General features: G+C 38.5%; 1 protein-coding gene across 1 annotated transcript in view; it reads left to right on the top strand.

Moving 5' to 3' along the window:
- The first annotated feature begins 3881 nt into the window (after positions 1 to 3881).
- The window catches only part of RAB1A (RAB1A, member RAS oncogene family), a 29902-nt gene continuing 13258 nt past the window's right edge, over positions 3882 to 20525 (top strand). Inside the window, exons 1-2 of the mRNA XM_052647886.1 lie at positions 3882 to 4088; positions 19488 to 19560. Coding sequence (XP_052503846.1) covers positions 4066 to 4088; positions 19488 to 19560 — 96 coding nt within the window. The 5' untranslated portion in view covers positions 3882 to 4065. The remainder of the gene's footprint in view (positions 4089 to 19487; positions 19561 to 20525) is intronic.

Genomic DNA, 20525 nt, shown 5'->3' with positions numbered 1-20525 from the left:
CCTGTGCTATATGGTAGGACTATTCTATATATGATAGTTTACATCTGCTAATCCCAAGTCCCCAGATCCATCTTCCCCTACACCCCACCCTTGTTGGCAACCACAAGTCTGTATGTCTGAGTCTGTTTCTGTTGTAAAGAACACAACATCTTTCGCCTAAATGAATCTACCTTTCAGCTAATCTCCCTACTTCCAGTCTCCATGGAACTCCAGAGTGCTTCCTTTAGAATACTGAGGTAGTCTCCTTACCTTGCTTCTTGGAAACTTTCTCGGTTCTCCACTGTCTAGCGTAGAAGGTTGAAACTCTTTAGCAGGTATTTGGAGCACCCCACCATCTCACTTTAATCTAAATATTGCCCACCTCATCTCCCATGGAACCTGTGACTACCATTCCCTAAACACATGGGTGTCTTCACATTTCTAGGCTTATGTTCACTTTCTTTTGTCATTCTGGTATAAATGGCTTCCTCACCCCATCTCTGCCTGATTAAAATTTTATTCTTTTTTCAAGACTTAATTAAAATATCACCTCCTTCGTGAAAGCATTCCCCAATAGTTTGAGTTGAAATTATTTCCCTCCTCTGTACTTCCATCCCATATCATTTTTGAAGGTCAGGTTCGTAGTCCAGGTATAATTTATACACTATCAAATTCACCCCTTTTAGGTGTATAGTTCTATGAGTTTTGATAAGGCATATATAGTTGAGTAACTAACCGTCACCACAATGAAGCAATAGAGTCTTTCCATCAAACCCCAAAGTTCCCTTGTTTCTCCTTGTGAACAATTCCCTTATCCCATTCCCAGTTTCTGGCAGTCACTGATCTGATTTCTGTCCCTATACACATTGTATCATTTAAATTTATTTTTGCATTTTCCCCTCTAAGCCTTGTTCTATATACATCTTTCTCTCAATAGGTTGTTATCTCACAGACAGAGAACTGTAATCATTCACTTTTGTATTCCTTATAGTTCCAAGCATATTTATTACAAGGCAGGTCATAAATATTTAATAAAAGGAAAAGAAAGGAAGGAAGGAAAAAGGAAGAAAGAAAAGAACGAGCCAAATAGCAAATGGACATACAGCCCTAGGAGAGTTAACAATAGGGCAACCAAAAGGGCTCATGCTAGTTTAATGAATTATTGAGTTATTAATCTGAACTATAAAAGTAGCTACTCTTAAGCACCTCATATAAAATATATTGGGACTCCCCTGGTGGTCCAGTGGCTAAGAATCAGCCTTGCAATGCAGGGGACGTGGGTTCAATACCCAGTCGGGGAACTAAGATCCCATGTGCCACAGGGTAACTAAGACCAGTGCTGCCACTACTGAGCGCACATGCTCTGGAGCCTACGTGTCACAGCTAGAGAAGCCTGAATGCCGTGGATAAGATCCAATGCAGCCAAAAATAAACCAATCAGCTATTAAAATATATTAAGGTTTGAATCAGGAAAACTGACACTTTTGGGGGAAGGAAGTCAATGTAAATGAGATACAAGGTGTGGTATGGGTTTCCCTTGTAGCTCAGTTGGTAAAGAACCTGCCTACAGTGAAGAAGATCCAGGTTTGATTCCTGGTTCTTTCTCCTGGAAGATCCTCTGGAGGAGGAAATGGCAACCCGCTTCAGTATTCTTGCCTGGAGAATCCCATGGACAGAGGAGCCTGGCAGGCTATAGTCCATGGGGTTGCAAGAGTCGGACTCAACTTAGCAAGTAAACCACCACCATGGGGTGGGAAACATCTATGCACCACTGCCTCTAAGCTCCTTGCATTCTATTAATACATCACAACTAGGATATAAAGCATTCTGTCTTTGGTATACAGCAGGTATATTTAAAACTTTCAGGGAGAAAGGTAGTTACTATTTACCAAGTATCCTCAAAGTCACTGTACTATATGCTTTATAATGTTTTAATTCTCACAACTACTCTCTCACTTAGGTTAAAAGTGATTGGTTATTTGTTGGGAAAGGAAATAAATAATTAAAGGAAGTATAGCCAGGTGGCTCAGGGGTAAAGAATCAGGAGATGTGGGTTTGATCCCTGGGTCTGGAAGATCGCCTGGAATAGAAATAGGCAACCCACTCCAGTATTCTTGCCTGTGAAATCCCATGAACAGAGGAGCTTGGTGGGTTCCAAGGGTCACAAAGAGCCAGACATGACTTAGAGACTAAATGACAACAATATTATGGGTATAACTTCAAGGACAGGAACAGGTTAAATTTTTTATCTTTGGCTCAAGATGAATTCTTCAGAGGTTTTCTGAGTTTTTCTTCTGTGCAATCACAATAAGCAGGAAGAGATGAGAGTCTAGGACAAAATACACTCTGTGGTGACTATCATTTATCAGGGTATTTTCCTGATGTGTTGATCACATTCATTTCAGAAGCCAAGATGATAAAGAGGAATTCTAGCGTACAGTTTGATGATGTGGTCAACTAAAGCACGTGTCGTATTTGTGTGCTAAAGGGGTACAGTGGGTAAACAAGTAGAAACAAAAACTGCTTTCCTTCCTTCCATATTTTGATGTTATGGGAATTTAAAGTGATTTTGCAATGTCTTTGGAGATAATTTTCTTGGTTCTAAGAACAAGTTGGAAGATAAACTTTGACCAGTGTATTATCCCATGCCCTTTGTAATTAAGTAACTCAAGATAAAATGTTAAAGTTCAGTGGAGATTTAAATTCCTGAGCTGATTAAAAAGAGCTGTTAATATGGTTTTTAAAAAAAATGTGTTCATGTTACTTCTGGAGTTTCCAGGCATTATACAGTAATGATCTGCGCTATCGCTTATACTTTCCAATCTTGTAGAATGGCTCAGAATTAAATAGCAACTAAAAATAAGTACATTTCAACCCGAAGGCTGGAACCAGGGCAGGAAGATTACTAATTTTTGTTTGGCTCAGGGTTGTGTCCTGTCCACGCAATGCGGAGGCACTGAAAGGTGTGGGGTTAGAGATGGAAATGTTTCGGGAAGATAAATCTGGATGTGAGTGCAAATGGCTTGGGGCAGAGTAGAGGCAGAGGCAGACAGTCCACTCGGAGACTGCTGCAATATCCAGGCTGAGGTGATCAGAGCAGGGCTGGAAAGGGAACAGTAAGAAATCAAAAAATAAAATGGTCGTGCCAACACTGGTGGATAACCAGCCCAGTGGCGTTGGTTGAGTGAGGCGGAGAATGGAAAAGAAAGGCTTCGTGTTTTCCAGAGACCCAAAGTTTTCCGCAGAGGCCCCTCGAGTCTTCTTCCATCTTTAGAGCGGACATCCTGGGACCAGCGGGGAAGCTCAAACCTGAAGCAGGTCAGACCAGCAAAAGGCACACAGGAGCCGAGACCCCCTAGTTCCCTTTTCCTTCACCTAGGCTCTCAGGCGGTCTCTCCGCTTCCGACCCCTCTCTCCCCAGCCCGCAGGGTCCCGGGATCCCCACCCCCTTCTTCCGCCAGCTGCCGGCACCGCCCTCTGTCCCTCCCCTCCCCTTCCCCTCCCCCTCCCCCGTGGGGCGCTGACTCGCCCGGCTGCCACGTCTCACTGATGACATCACCAGGGCCGCTCGGCCTTAGCCAATCCGCTAGGGGGAGTCCGAGCGAAGTCCTCGCCAGCGAGTCAGCGGGGAGGGGAGCAGGGAGGGGCGGAGCGAGGGGGGGTTGAGAGAAGGGGGAATGGGGCGAGAGACACCCCCTCAAGTACGCGTGCGCCAGAAGCGCGGAGCTTGGCGGGAAGCTGAGTCCAGGTCTTGGCCCTGCACGTGGTTCCCCGGCGCCCGCAGCCGCGCTCGAAACTCTCTTTCCCGGCATGCCACGCGGTGCGACCGCCCTTTGGGCTGTGTAAAGGCCCCTCGGTCTAAGGCTTTCCTATTTCCTGGTTCGCCGGCGGCCATTTTGGGTGGAAGCGATAGCTGAGTGGTGGCGGCTGCTGATTGTGTTCTAAGGGGACGGAGTGGGGTAAAGACGTTTGCTCTCCTGGAACAGCCTATCTCATTCCTCTCCTTCGACTACCCGTGGCGCGGAGAGTCAGGGCGGCGGCTGCAGCAGCAAGGGCGGCGGTGGCGGCGGCGGCAGCTGCAGTGACATGTCCAGCATGAATCCCGAATAGTGAGTGCAGGAGAGCACCGGTCGGCTGGGTCCGTGGGCCACCTTGGGAAGGCTTAGAGGGGGCGAGGAGGGCGGAGAAAGGGGCCTCGGCCTCGGTGAGGTAAGGGTGATGGGTCAGGAGAGGTTGGCGGCTGGGAGTCGGGCCCCATTGTCTGACGGAGGAGGGGCGGCCGAGGGGAGGGGAGGGGTCGGGCCGGAGGGATGAGCCGCCTGGGCCTGGACCGGGTTTGGTTGTAGTACTGGCCTGAGTGCCGGGCCGGTGTGTAGGGACAGTCCGCGAAGAGGGTTGGGGCGTCTGGGAGTCGGTGGTGGAGCCGTGGGAAGGGGTAGCTTTTTTTGGAGGCAGTGACTTTTCAAGGAGGGCCAGTTTTTTAAGGGGTGGGGATGAGGTGAGACAACTCTCTTAGAGGGCATTGTCAGACCCTACGCCCGCGCTCTGCGGAGCTGTCAGAACCTTCGGGGTGGAAACCAGCTTTACTTGTAAATCTTGAGCTTGTTGGCTGTTTCTTCCACCCTCCTCTCCAGGTTGCAGGTAATATGGATGCTTTTCAGGGCAGCGTGGGATTACGGGGAATGAATAGATGGTGAGAATCGATTTAAAAATTTTAGTTCTGTTTTTTTAGTTATTTCCTGGAGTTCTTTACGAACTCAGCGAGCCCATTGCCTTCCTGAAAAACCTGGGCGTTCGTGAGAATTTTTTTTTTAAGAGGACAGCGAAGTCCTTTTGCCTTGTGTAGGTCAAGGGAAAAACAAAACAAAACACTAGCACTAAACCTAGGGACATCTTTGTGCTGTTACCAAATACAAGCAAGACTTCGCCGTAAAGTTGCGAGAAAAACGAATGGGCCCTTTGATAGATCTGTAGGTTTTGAATTACCTACTTGAAGGCTTTGCAGATAGGGAATGAGGTTCCGTGACGTGTCATGAAAAGTTAATGCATTTCTTTTTCTTGCTTCCTCAAGAAGTCACCACAGCAGATGTGACACACCTGTCACCTTCCTGGGACCCGGTGTTTCTTTCCTTAGGAAGACTTCGTTGGGTTCTCCTTAATGGCCCTTAAAAACATCCTTCTACAGTTTGCATTTTGAAATTAGTGAATAATTGAAGGAGATTTAATTGGTATTCCTCCTCGGTGTCAGAAGGATTTGGGGGGAGATGGGGAATTTTTTAAAGCAGAGATCAGTCTTTGACCTAAATGTTGAGTTTATTTGCTGTTTTGGTCAATTACTGCTAAATATTTCCTCTAAAAGGTACACCCATGGGTTTAGCTGACTGTCATGTGTGTGTCACATGGCTCTTGCAAAATGCATTCTGACTTCAACTTTTTTAATACTGTGGTTTGACGCTGAAATGTCCCTTTCTGTTCTAAACAGAAGCTGTAGTACTTTATTAAAATTTTATATACTTTAAGAAGTTGAAGATAGTGTTCTAATAGTGTCCTGTTTGCTATGCTGGCAGTTTTTTATCAAGAGCTCCAAGGACAAAGTTGGTTTTGCGTAGTTGGACAGAGTTGAACTTGAGGCCTCTAATTTAGAAGTTGTCCTGGCAACAGTAAAGTACATGGATTTTCCATTTTATGGAGATTTGTCTTCTGTTCAGGGAGTTTCTTAAATTTGCTACATGTATAGACTCTGAATTTATCTCTCCTTTTGTAAAATAGGACAACAGTGTTTATTCCTATCGGGGATATGTATATGTAAAAGAATTTGGTAAACTTGTAAGAGCAGGGTACATCATTGTATAAGGCTTTCCAGTCATAGTAAAATTTAGGAATATAACCCTTATCCTCAAGGAATTGATAATGGAATATAAAAAAATAGATATTATATATGTTAAATACCAGTAGATACAGCAGGTTCCAGATGTGTGACATGGATTGGAGCCACAAGATTTTAAAAGAAGTTGTGGGGTTGTGGTTGGCTGGTACGGTTCAGGAAGACCTTGTAGAGAATAAACCAGTAAGGGCATTATTAGCATTTGATTTGGAGAAGCAGAGGGAGTGAGAACGATTGTTCAGGAGGGAAGAAGAAAGAAGAATGGTTAATAAATGACAGGGATAGTAATTCTTAAGTAGAGTGTCAAACCATCCTTTATTTTGACGGTTCTAGATTAATGACCTCAACAGAATCAATCCCAGAAATCATTTTTATATTTTTATGGCATGGAGTGTGCCAGTACCTGGGCTACTGTATTTATATTCTAGGCTGTCTCATAAGTAAAATAACCTAGTAGCTTGGAAAAACCTTTGGAAAAGCACTAATGAAAAGTACTTAAGGTGAGAAGAGGTGGTATTTTATTATGAAAGGTCACAAGGGCAACCAGTAAGCAGATTTTTAGAATCTGACTTGAGCAATTTCTTGTCTTTAATCAAGTTTATTAGCATCATTAAAGTAATTAGAGAAAAATTGGGAACTAGAGAAAAGAAGGAAATTCTTAGAATTTAATCATGCAGACACAAGCCCATTTGCTTTAAAACTGTGTTCTAAACTTTAAAATCAAAGGTTTTTTTTTTTTTTTAAGTTAAAACTTTTAATGGATAAGTGCCTTTTATGATTCTACAGTGTTAACCTAATAGCTAACATTTATGGCCACTTATTATATGCCAGGTACAATATAGTGCATTATATAATACACACGTATTATAGTGTACACTTTATATGCTAATTTGAAACAGTAGTATACAAGGGAATATTTACAGGTGCACCCCAGATGTTCCTTGTTTTGGTTTGTCATGTTCTTAGAGAAACTTTAAAAATCTGCTGTATGGGTGCTGCTGAATTTGGTAATAAAATGTGTTCTTGACGAAAGTTTGGTTCTCTCAGAATGAACAAGATTTTAGATTTGTGTAGGTTGATACGATTACCTGTTGGTAGCTTTATTACTGAATGCTTTTATTTTATAATCTTTAAGTTGTAAGTTTTTGGTTTGGGAGTGAGAATAAGAAATATGTCCATTAATGATTAAATTTGAAGCTTTTTCTTTGACTACTTTCCATGTTATTTGGCTGATTTGGGAGAAATGGTCCTGGGTTATCTTTATTAGCAGAAAGTAAGGGTAATGACTGACTCATTTGAACTTTGAATACTACAAACAAAAACAAAATGCAACCAGAGTGGAGTCTGAGCAGTGGAAAAAGTAGATGGAAAGCGTCAAAGCTCTTTTCTTTTTCTTCCGGAGATTTGAAGAAAGATTTTAATTTTCCTGAGCTAGGAGGTGAAGCAGGCAGTGATTATTTCAGCACACTGGTTAAGAAATGCTTAACATTATTCTCATACCAGAAGCATTTTTCCTAATCCACTAGCTTCTGTTGGATTTTTTTTTTTTTAGTGTCAAAATCATTTTGGCTGCTTCATCTATAAGGAGTATGTTAAGAATGAAATACGTGTACCTATCTCAACCAGTTAACTCCAGTCAGAAGACCTATATGTAGTAGTGTCTTTGGATTGGCTAGTTTTTTTTTTTACACATCACATTTTTTTGGACATGTATATACTTCTTTGTTTATATATTTTTGGCTGCTCTTAGTCTTTGTTGCTGCACGAGGGCTTTCTCTAGTTGCAGCGAGTGGTGGCTGCTCTAGTTTGGGTGCCCTTGCTTCTCATTGTGGGGGCTTCTCTTGTTGCAGAGTTGTGGCACAGGGACTCATTCGTTGTGGCTCATGGGCCCTAGAGCGTGCAGGCTTCAGTCCAGAGGGCTCAGTTGCTCCACCATATGTGGAATCTTCCTGGAGCAGGGATGGAACCCATGTCTCCTGCATTGGCAGGTGGATTCTTATCCACTGCGCCACCAGGGTAGTCCCTGGATCAACTAGTTCATTGCAGAAAAATTTGTAAAAGAAAAAAATTTTTTAAACCTTGTTTTTTTACGTTTTAACATAATTATGGCATATATTTTAATCAGTCTCCTAAACTTTGTTTTGTGTCATGGTAGATTCAAGGAACATTTGACTTTTTTTTTTTTTGGCCAGTGCTCTGCTTTGAATAAGTCTATCTCTTAATTTAAGGATTTGAAAGTAAAAACAAGTTAATCAGTTCTGTTATCTGGCTAACAGTGTAATTTCATTGATAAATACATCATTACTGCCTTTTACATAATTTTTAGTTAATTTTTTTTATTAGAAAAGCAGAAACCAACTAAAAATAGGTTTTATTTTTGTTGGTTGCTTTGATGACTTTTTGATGGTGTTAGTAGTGATTTGGGAAATTCAAAGAAGTTTAAAGAAGTATTCTCACTGTCCAGCATATGACTATTTAATGTCTGTAGAGAATCAGTGTATGTAATTTCTCTGCATAGTGTAAGTTCCCAGTAGCTATGTAGACTTTCCACAAAATGCATCTTACGAGTTTGGTGTGAGTGGATGATCTTGTAGGATCATTTAAAGAAACTGAAATTTTACATTTAAAATTTCTTCTCCTTTTCATCATTAATAGGTTAAAGTATAGGATGTTGACAGTGTCTTACATATTCAAAGTTTTTTTTTTTTAAAGATAGAAGAGCTTTAGAATCAGGTGTTCTCTTGCCAACTGTTGACTTTTAAAGAGAATTTTGCTTTGTGAGTAATTTTATTTCTTTAGTATTTCAGTTTTTGTTCTAGAAGCAATAAGTGATTTTTCTAAGTGATGTAACAAGTGCTTAACATCTTGTTATGTTCATATCCTATCAGCAGTCCTTTGGCTGTGTATGTGTTTTTTGCTCTCCTTGGCAACTTCTGACTACAAATATGATGGTTTTACCACTTGTAGTTGTAATAGTTCCTTTTTGATAGTTAAGAGCTTCCTTTTGCTGTTACCTGTTGTCTCTTTCCTAATGTATGAAAATGGGGTTAAATAAAATGCTTTTTAAGATTCTGAGATATTTTTTTTTAATTTGCAAAATAAAAAGATGAAGAGAAACTAAAAATGGGTGTAGGATGCCAGTGCCTGGGATATCTTAGATGTGTTGACTTTCCTGCTTTTTACCACTGTTCGTCTGAACTGCATTTTGAAGTTTTAGTAAGAGTTAGACAAAATGACCACCTCCCCGCCCTGCTCTGGGAGAGCAGAACAGTTAGGCTTTTCCACTGTTTTCTTGTAGAAGGTGGGGCTGAGGAGAGATTGCTTCTTTGATATCAGGAATAGAATTCAGGGAAGAAAACCAAGGACTTGGCTTTTCCTTGGACCCACCCTGTGATGTTTCAAATTATAAAAGGGTAGTATAAGGGGAAAATAATCCTGAGGCTTTAGGGAGCCAGAGAATAAATGTTTGTTGGTTTGTTTATTTATTTAAATATGTGAAGAAATAGGGTACAAAGGAGAAGTAGGAAATGAAATTTTCCTTGGTACTTTTTTAACTGATGGGTCAGTTTATTAAATCCAAGGTTGCTGATATAGGTTCCAGTTAAGTTCACTCTGTTCCATGTTTATAGATTTTGACAGGTAGTATTACTTTTGCTCATAAGAACCACTCTTTGGGAACATTAATTTTGATAATAATAGCTACTAATTGACAAGTACTTACTCTCTGTGCCAGCTACTTGGCTAGGGTCTTCACATAGGGCATTTCATGCACTCTGTACCTCAGACTAGTGAGCTTTACAAATGAGATTGACTGAATTACATAATTGAAGTTTTCCAGGACAGTGATGAATTTAACGTGTCTGACTGTATTTTCTTTGAATAACAATAGTACTTAAATGGAATTACTACTTGTACTTGCTGCTCTGCCCGTTTAGGGCAGTTATTCTTAACCCATTTATGGTCATGTACCCTTGGGAATATTTGATAAACACTATGGATCTGTTGCCTATATATATACATACTCATAGCATTCTGCATAAAGTTGCAAGCTGTTCACATTCCCTGAGCGTATTCATGAACCTCAAGTTATAAATGCCTGATGTAGAAGATTGAAAACAGAAAAGAGAATTTTCACTGCCATTCTTTTGAAATGTAGAAACCCAAGGGGGACAGATTTTAGCTTTAAATCTGGGATCTTGAACTAATTTCAAAATGTGAGATTTGTTTGGGTATGGCTTATTTTGATGACCTAGTCTGTGCTTTTCTTTTCTTCTCCTTTTATTAAAATGTTTACCTGTTCGTTTCTCATTAAGTTACTGATAGATGAAGTGTTTCCAACATTCTTGAAACAAAGACACACTAAGTTCAAACAGCATTAGTGTTCACATGAACAACAATGTCATCTCTGCAATTATCTTTATTGCCATAAAATTCATATGGATGTAATTAGAGTAAATGCCTAGATCAGAGTAATATGTAATATAGTCTTAATTGAATTATATGGGATTTATAAAAATAGTTAAATTTATAAAAGGATAGTTTAAGCAACTTTGTCAAATTATTAATTATTTAGTGCTTAATTTATAGGTCGGTGGGTGGCATTTGTCCTCATAAAGAGCAATTGGGTTCATCACTTACTAAAGCTAATGAAGTCAGAACTCCAAAATTTACCATGCTGTTTTGAGCTGAGCTTACTCTCTACTAAAACACATGTTCTAAGTTAATTTAAGCAGCAAGTTACACTTTATATGTGTTCAGGTTCTGTGTGCTAGTTCACAGATGGCTTGATTCATTCTGATAGGTTTTATATATAAAGTAGGACTTATATTCTGAGTTTATTATCATCTGAGAGTGTAAAATGTATCAAGGGAAATTGGTGAGAAATGGGCGAAAAAAAAAACTAAGCCAGCATTTTGAGTTGAAAACCATAGGTTTAAGTTCAGAATACCACTTACTTCATACAGTCTATTTATGCCTTTTGAGCTTGTTAAAGTTTTTCTAACATTTAATCATCACACATGGATTACTGACCTGTCTATTTGAAAAAATTTTTCAATACAGATATTTAAAATCTTTCAGTGAGCATACACATGCACACGCATGTGGGTAGACACACGCAAAAATCTAATTTCCTTAGAGAAAAAGCTTGATAAAACAGCCAGCCTTTTGTCATTACACTATGCTAGGAGTTGAGGGGTTTTTATTTTTGATTATACAACAGTGACTTCGCTCCCAGATGCTTACCAGTTAGTTAAGATGACTCAGACTTAAGCAAGTATAATCAATTTAACAGTATTAGTGCAAATTAAAGCTTATGATTTTTTTTTTTTTTTGTAGAGACTAGGATGGCATAATAGTGCAAAAAAATTGGAGAAGGGGCCTAGGATTTCAATTGTTGACAGAAAGTTTCAGTTATGTTGATTTAGCTGGAGAAGAACACAGCACTGAGGAGGACGCTCCAGAAGCCCTGGTGCTAGTCTTGAGTTAAGAGCAATAGGAAACAACCTGAGTTCCCGCCTCTAGTCAGAAATTTTACGTACGTCCATTATTTCCCCTAATCCAATGAAGAAATAGGGTCCTGATTTTACAGGAGTCGGAGGCAGAGAAGAGTTAAATGCAGTAGAATTGGAATTTTAACTCAAGGGCCTGTGATTTTACAGTCCAGGTATGCTGGTTCCAGTTTACTGTGTGTGGTTAACTTCTAGGAATTTGAAATTAAGCCAGTTAATTAGGCAACTAGCATTTTTGTGGCCAATTATGTCTAAAATTCTTGATTGGAGAGGTCTGTTAAAAATGTTAAGAAAGTATACATATATCCTCTCCTTTCTATGGCTGATTCACGTTGAGTTTTGACAGAAAACAACAAAATTCTGTAAACCAGTTATCCTTCAATTAAAAAAAAAAAGGGTTTGCGAGGTATGTGTTGTTAATAGGCCTTTGACTTTCTTCACATCTTGTGTTCGGTTGATCTTTAGAGCTTCTCTGGACTTGAAGTTAATTATTGTATCCATTTTCAGTTTTTCTACCCTCATGACTCTTTTTTTTTCCTCGATGACTATTCTTGACTACTTGGTGCCTTAAAGTCATGCAGGCCTTTTCTATGAGAAAAGCAGGTAAAGCAAAATGGCTTTCTTTTACTGGAGAGGCAGGCTTATTTGCTGCAGACCATTTTACGGTTGTATGTGTTGCTAGTTGTGATCATTGTACTTATAACTGTTACCTGGTAATTTTTGCACTTTTACTTAATATAAATTAAACTGGTAAACTGTGATAATTTGTCACACGTCATCTGTACAGAAACTTCGGATAAACAAACAGCTTCAACGTTTTTGTCTGTAGCTCTTGAATTTTTTCATCAGGTTACATTCTGGATTAGAGGGAGGAAGGGACAATGATAATTGCCACTTACTGTGCTCCTGTAATGTACCAGACACTGTGCTAGATATTTTAGAGGCAGTATTTGTAGTCTTGACCAGAGCCTCATCAGGTGGTTCAGGTGTGTGCCTGTGTGCTCAGTGGGGTCCGACTCTTTGCGACCCCATATACTGTAGCCCTCCAGGCTCCTCTGTCCATGGGATTTTCCAGGCAAGAATACTGGAGTAGGTTGCCATTTCCTTGCCCCAGGGGATCCTCCCAACCCAGGGATCGAACCCTCATCTTTAGTGCCTCCTGCATTGGCAGGTGGATTCTTTATCACGGAGCCACCTGCGAAGCCCTCTAATTGGGTGGTAGTGTGCTAATGGAATCTTTTTACAGAGGAAGAAATAGAGCAACATAGTGATAGGTGAGTACCTTGCCTTAAGATTTTGTAGCTAGTATTTGATGGAGCCTGAATTCAAATACAGGTCTTTCCAGCTCTAAAACCCATGCAGGCTTTGAAAGGTAAGGAGGTAGTGGACACTTGGTGTGCTTTTCAGCAAATATTTGCCGTTAAATGCATTTTAAGACCATTTACTCTCTTGTCCTCTTGTATGGCTTACTACTTCCAATCAACCAAAGTTTCTCTCACTTTCAGAATTCCAGCTTTGGGTTTTTGGAACACCTTTAAACAGAGCCTAAAATGGAACCTCGAAAATTAATCTGTTTCTAAATATGTTTTATTTAATTGTGGTTTTAGTGGTCAGTTGTAGGGAGAGTTTTTTTTAATTGCTTGGCAATTTTTTTAAATATGAAGGAAAGACTGTTGCCCTCTCAGATCTTAATTGTTTATTTCGACTAACAGGTTGCTTTTGGCTATTACTGAAGGTTTGTTTAGTTTTTATTAATTTAATCAGAAAAGTAATATGTGCTCTATAAAATTCAAACAATACAATTGAAGCATATGAAAAAGTTCTTACCTCTTCTCTAGCCTAATGATCAATTTTGAATTGTGTTCTGTGGAGCATAGTTAAAGTGAGTAAAGAAGAGTTGATGTCATGCACAATTATTGCAGCTCCAAAGTTTTCTTAGTCGTTTTAAACTCCAAACGCTAATAGGCTAGTGTGTAGTTTAAAGACGAATTAAAATTTGTTGGGCCCACTATATCATAATCTCATAATCATGACTTTTGTTTTAAATTTGTTATATGAGCTTAGTTTTAGGCTGTTTTCAAGTATGATTTTATAAAAAGATAAAACTACATGTTTCGTGTCATGCAAGTGAACTTGTTCTAGGTGAAAGAGAAGAAATTATAGGTTCCGTTTAACTTTGTAAAATAGCTGGTCTTTTCTAAGGTATACTTAGAGCTGACATTTTGAAATTTGTGTTTTGGGGTGTACTGTTTGGATAAAAACAATTATATAATTCTCCACTGTTTACTTTTGTCGTGTCTTCCTTGGTGTATTTCCAAAGTGTATGTTGAAAGTTGTGTTAATGTCAGTCAACTTTCTTTCGTAACATTTTCATTGACAGGTGAACTGTATGTGATAATCCAAATTTTATTTCATAAAAGAAGATTAAAAATGTTTATTTTTATTTAATCCAAAAAGTTGATTCATATCTTTGTTGCTTATATTGGGAGTGTACCAATGCTACCTGCTTCCAGCCTTGACCTACTCTGCCTACTTAGGTGTCATTTGTGTTAGGGCAGGTATGCTGAAAGAACTCATTAGGTTGTTTAGTCACTGAATAAGCCATTGATTAAAATTTTTTCCTCTTCTCAAATAGCATTTTTTTTTTTCTGGTTAGAAAAGTAGTAACAGTGTGATTGCAGACATTTTAAAAAATAGAAAGAGAAGACAAGTACAATCATACAGTTTAGAAGTGTCCGCTTCTTTCCCCAAATCTTTTATGTGTGTACAAACTGTTTTTTAACAATAATGGGTTATACTGGACAAAGATGTTCTATAATCTTTTTACGTAATAGTATATCATGTAATAGTCTCTTGATATAATGGAATTCTGAGTAGTATTTTAGATTGAGCAACAAGCAGATTCATCTCCTACTTCCTCTTTTATGTATGCAGTTTGGTAACCTCATAAAAAGGAAAACATTTTATCTAAATAGAATTTTTAATAGAAATGGGTTTTAAGTAACTTTTTAAAAATACTGTTTTCATGCTTTCACAAGAGTGATTTTTTTTTTTAAGGTACGGAAAGTATTAATGCTTACATGCAAAAATGGCACGGGTATTAAGATTATGCTCAGATCATAAATAATGGAAATAAAGGGTCTGCAGTATTGAAAAAATAGACCATGAGTTGACCAAAGGAGAAGCTGATAACAAAAATAATTTTTCACTTGCTGTTGCCTTTGGCATCCCACCATCCAATTGTTAAAAGGCTGAATCTGCCCCCCTTCCATGCAGTCTTAATCTTTGTCAGTCTTAACTGTCTTACTTTCTCACTGAATTATCTCCACTTTGCAGTAATTTTCTGAAAAAATACTTGTGCCTCAGAAGCAAAGTTTTTATTTTACAGATTCTACCATGATTTATGATTGTTGATTTAACTCAAGAAAACACAAAATATATCTCTCACATTTAAAAAATATCAGGAGCTAGCTTTTTTCAATGAGATTATACCTATTTCATTAATGTTCTCATAGTTTGTTTTTCTAAAATCTTTTTATTTTGAAGTAAATTTAGATTCACAGAAGAATTGTACAAGTAGTACAGAGAATTCCTGTATGCCCTTTGTCCAACTTCCCCTAATGTTAGCATCTTATATACCATGGTACATTTATCAGAATTAAGAAATTAACATGGGTAAACTGAACTAAACTATAGACTTTTAGTTCAGTTTTTCCAGTTTTTGCAGTAATGTCGTTTTCTGTTCCAGAACCTAATCCAAGAGACCATGTTGTATTTAATTATTATATCATATTAGCCTCCTTCATCTGAGTTTCTCAGTGTAGATTTTCATTATCTTGGCAGTTTTGAAGAGCTTAGGTATTTTGTAAATTTCCCTCAATTTGCATTTGTCTGATGTTTTCTTTTGATTAGATGGGGTTATAGATTTGGGAAGAGGTGCCATAGAGGTGAGACTTCCCTGTAGCTCAAACGGTAAAGAATCTGCTTGCCATGCAGAAGACCAGGGCTCTATTCCTGAGGCTTGGGAAGGGGACTGGCAACCCACTCCAGTATTCTTGCCTGGCGAATTCCATGGACAGAGAAGCCTGGTGGGCTATAGTCCGTGGGGTCGCAAAGAGTCGGACATCACACACAGACACACACACACACACGCACACACACACAGACACACATAGTCCGTGGGGTCGCAGAGTCAGACATCACACACAGACACACATACAGAGACACACACACAGACACACATAGTCCGTGGGGTCGCAAAGAGTCGGACATCACACACACACACAAACACACATAGTCCGTGGGGTCGCAAAGAGTCAGACATGACACACACACACCCACACACCCCTCCCCCCACCCCCAGTCATTAAGAACCAATGCACCCTCAGGGGAAGGGAGCTAAAGAGACCCCATCTCCTGGAGGGAGGAGTATGCAGCGGATTTGTGGGCCTGTGTTAAAACCACTGCAGTAATAAACATTTGAGGTTGGGGGGCGTGTTTTGAGGTCATGCAGATACCTTAACTCTCCTTGAAGTTTCACCCACTAATTTTAGCGTTCAGCAGTGGATCTTGTCTGCAGCAGTGAATCTATTAGTGATTTTCCACTTGTTCCTTCTACATGTATTATTTGGAATCCTCATGTAAGGAAGAGTTGTCCCTTCTCTCCTCTTTAGTTAATACTTGTACCCTTATGGACTCATGGATATTTGTTTTATTTTTGGGGTTATAATCCAGGACATGATTGTTTACGCTGTGGCTCAAATTGTTGCCTTGGCCTTTGAGGTTTGCTATCTGTCCTTTTAACATGCCATGTTCCTGTAGATTTTTTTCTCTGGCATTTTGCCCAAAATGTTACTCAAGAATGACTATTCCTTAGCTGTTAACTCACAATGAGAGAGACCTGATTAAAAACACAAAATTAAAATGTTCTCTGAACTCTTGATACAGTGCTTTGTTAAAGGCACAATATTATATTTTGGATGAGTAAGTCAGTTTACCATCACACAGACAGATACGTTAAACATCAGAGTGAGGAAAAACAGACTCCAGACTACTATGAGGAGAAGGTATAAAGTATCATTGTCATTGTAAATTAGACATGAAGAAGACTAGAGGAAGTTTTGATTGAAAACAGTGGATAGAATTCACTGAAACAATCTAGTTTAGGAGAGTGTCGATTATAGTTGTACTGTAATCTGTAAAGATTTCTTTACTTGTACAAAATTTTCTCAACTGATAGAATTCGGTTTTTCACATAAGTCAAAATGGTATTGCAGACTGAAAACTTATTCAAATTCTTGAGAATAAAAGAAAGATACATTTTGCTAAATTATCCTTGGCTCTGTACCAGAACTGATCTTGAGCTTTAACTTTAGATTCGCATATTTCCTATCAACATTATTACTTGTTCTGTTTTGTAAATTATAGTTATAGAAATATCTTTAAGTGATCTCAAGTCTGAGTTATCATACTTCGTGTATATTAATAGTTTAGAAATAAGCTACTACAGGAGTAGGTAATTTAAAACGTTCCAATGCAGATAACGTGCTGTTGATCATAGTCTCTTGGTGTGTAAATTGGATAAGGCAAGAAATTTGTTGGTTGATTTTGTTTGCCATTCTTTTCCATGTGTCTTGTCACGTTAGTGAAACTTATGGTTTGGGAGAGAAAAAAATAGGCTTCTTTAGCAAGACTCATTGCGGAGCACAGTGCTCAATTCTTTATATTATTTATAATGGCTCTGGGCTTTAAATTATCAGAAACACATAAATGATTCAAAATAATGCTGTTTGTGAAATTTAAAAAGAATGTGATCATTGAAAAAGGTAGTTTTAAAAAATTGACTACTAATTTCTTTGGAACCATAATGTAACTTGTAACATAGTTAGGAAGCATTTATGTTTTTCTCCAGCCTTATGGTTATTCTGGAAGAGAAAAATTGATCTTTATGGTAATTAGTGACATCACAGGTGACATCTGTAGCCCATTGCTGTCCTTTACCAGTACCACTGATTCAGGGCATGTTTACTGAGTGTTTACTGGATACCTGGCACTGTGCTCAGGAAAGTTGGTTAATTCAGGGCATTTGCTGTGTCATAATTTCTGTTAAAAACAAAGTAACTGTAGTTGTGTTGGTGCTGTGATTTTTCTTGCTAACTGAAATGTAAACTTGTAAGATACTCATTGCTAATGTTCAGTGTTCATCATTCTTAAGAATTAATTTGGTCTAATTAAAGAGAAAGGTATCAATAGTACTGAAGCCAGTCAGCAAATGTACTGACTAATAGAAGTTGTTTGGTATTAGGTATTAATAATTTATTAAGGGTAAATTTTTATAATACCTATCCCTGCTATCATCCCCTTTTATTCTTTAGGCTCTCAAATGGGAAAGGGTGTTATTAAGTTCATCCTGTGCTTCAATCAGCCCTTCTTAATCACTTATTTTAAAAGCTTATTACCTTCTGTGACCTTTATTTTGCCATTTACTAGGGCAGGATTTAAAAAAATTTTTTTCCTTTTTTGGTATAATTAGGGACAATAAGTGTACTACAGTAACTTGGTAAACTAGAAAGCTATGTGTTTTTTGTTTGTTTTTAAATATTTTTTAAATTTAGTTGGCTGCATTGGGTCTTAGGTGGCGGCCTGCGGGACCGTTCCTTGTGGCTCACAGTCTCTAGTTATGGTATGTGCACTTTGGTAGTTGCGGCACTCTGGCTTCGTTGCTCTGCAGCATGTGGGATCTGAGTTCCCCAACCAGGAATCGAACCCATGTCCCCCCATTGCAAGGTGGATTCTTAAATACTGGATCACCCGAGAAGTCCCAGAAATCTAAAAGTTTTAATACTTATCACTGTATAAACCTCGGTGAAAGTGGAAGTGTTAGTCTCTCAGTCATGTCCCACTGTTTCGATCCCACGGACTATAGCCTACCAGGTCCCTCTGTCAGTGGAATTCTCCAGGCAAGAAGACTGGAGTGGGTTGCTAGTCCCATCTCCAGGGGATCTAAACCCAGGGATTGAACTGAGGTCTCCTGCATTGCAGGCAGATTCTTTACTAGGAAAGCCCCCCTGGTGTTACAAATCTCGGTAAACAGTTGATTAATAATCCCAGAGATAATCATGCCCAAACATATTGCTTACATGTAAATACACTTGTAATCTACATTTCATTTGCAAGTGATATTTGGGTTTCATTTTAAGTGGATAGCATTTTATAAAAACTAAGTCAGAGGGAAGAAATTTAAGAATCCTGTATGTCTTCTGAAAAAAATCTGTAAATTCTGGATTTTTTGTCATTTTGAAATTGCTTTAAGAGAACTTACAGAACTGGTCAGAGTTGGGAAGAATAGAATCTATGAGTGGTTCCTTTGACCATGGGATGACTGTTGTCTTGAGATTTATGAAAGGCTCTCTGGAGATAATTTTTGAGATAGTTTCAGTGATGGTAAATGTGCATAAACATAGCCTAGCTTTCAGTGTTTCGTTTGTTTTTTTTTTTTTCTGGTGTTTTCTGAAGTATGCTTTAATACAAGCTTAGAATGTCGGCAAAGTTGTGCATTTATACAAACAGCCTCCTTGTTTTTATTGTATCTCTAGTTTAAAATAAAAGAGGAGAATTCCAGGTGGATGCTAGGGAAGGATCATTCATAAAACCCCTTTGTTGGAGGATTGCTATGAAATAAGGATTTGAGATTTGAAGTTGAAGGAGAGATTTGTTTGTTTCACTGGCAAAAACAAATGAAACTTTAACTCCCTATATTCTAATATTGCAGAAGAGTAGGATTTTTCTAGTGAAATTCTGTTGGACTCTTCCAAGAATGCATATCACTTATGTTTCCTTTCATTCGTTGCTTGGTCGTGGAAGTTCAGTGATGTTAGAGATAAGGGTGGCATTGTCTATCTAATTTATACCTAATTCTGTCATGTTCAGTGATTCATCAGAAGGGCCCCAAACTGCTGTTTCTTGGAGTTTGGGCTTCTATTAGGGCATCCATGGGCTTTTCACAAGCTGTAGTCTTCCTCAGTGAGCTATTAGTCTTGGCTATATTTTTGTTGTTGTAGAACTTATAATACAATATGCTTTTTATTAATGTGATTTTCTTTTTCTCTTTGCAGTGATTATTTATTCAAGTTACTTCTGATTGGCGACTCTGGGGTTGGAAAGTCTTGCCTTCTTCTTAGGTTTGCAGTAAGTTGAAATCAAAAATGATTTTAAAGGAATTAATGCTGTGTATATTTTCTGGGTAGACAAAAGATAAAACTGTTTTATTCAGGATATTCTTCCAGAATTTTATATGTGAAGCCTCCAAATACACATTCCCAGTGATATCTAGACTCTTTAAATAGAGGAAATACTGTTGTTCCTAAAAGAAATTCAGGAAAACTGTGGATATAAAGTCAAAGTGTCTGATACTCTCCTTGGAGGTCAAACAATGTTTCATTCCAACATAAATAATGAGTAAGGGAAAAAATGGTAGGTTTGTGTTGAAAATGACTTGATGGAAGACAAATCTTCAAGTAAAACTTTAGTAGAATAAAAAGAAAAAGCAGGGCCTGGTAGACTATTTTTTTGACAGTGGCGTCGTTGTCATTTAAATTTAGACTGATAAATAACTGAATAATAACTTTCAACTTAGTAAATAAAATGCACGGACTTGTTCATAGTGTTTATGAACTGCCTTCAAATTTAACATGTTTTCCTTCTCACTATCTTGATCATTGCTTCTTAAGATGTGAACCAGTGGGGATTATCAAGACCCTCCTGGAGTCCATGAGATCAAAAACTACTTCCTAATAACATGAAATCATTAGTATTTACTGAATAAATAATTACCTAGTAATTGTACTAAGACAAAAGACATTTGCCTTTTTTCACTCTGTTGATCTTTGCCCTGATGGTGCAAAAGCAGTGGTAGGTAAAACTGCAAGTGCCTTATTAGTCCTATGTTGATGGCAAAGAGTTGGACACGACTGAGCGACTGAACTGAACTGAAGTAATGCTAAGCCCCAGATTATGCTCATAGTCATGGTGTTTACCTCTATTTGCTCATAGGGGAGGGGAAAAAACACCATTATCACTTAAGTGTGTCTTTGATGAAACAGGAAAAATGATTAATTTTTTTCATACTTTTAAAAATTGAGGTGTAGTTGATG

Source organism: Budorcas taxicolor, chromosome 11 (assembly GCF_023091745.1).
Source record: "Budorcas taxicolor isolate Tak-1 chromosome 11, Takin1.1, whole genome shotgun sequence".
Lineage (NCBI taxonomy): Eukaryota > Metazoa > Chordata > Mammalia > Artiodactyla > Bovidae > Budorcas > Budorcas taxicolor.
The sequence above is the reverse complement of the archived record's forward strand: the minus strand, read 5'-3'. Positions and strand labels throughout refer to the sequence as shown.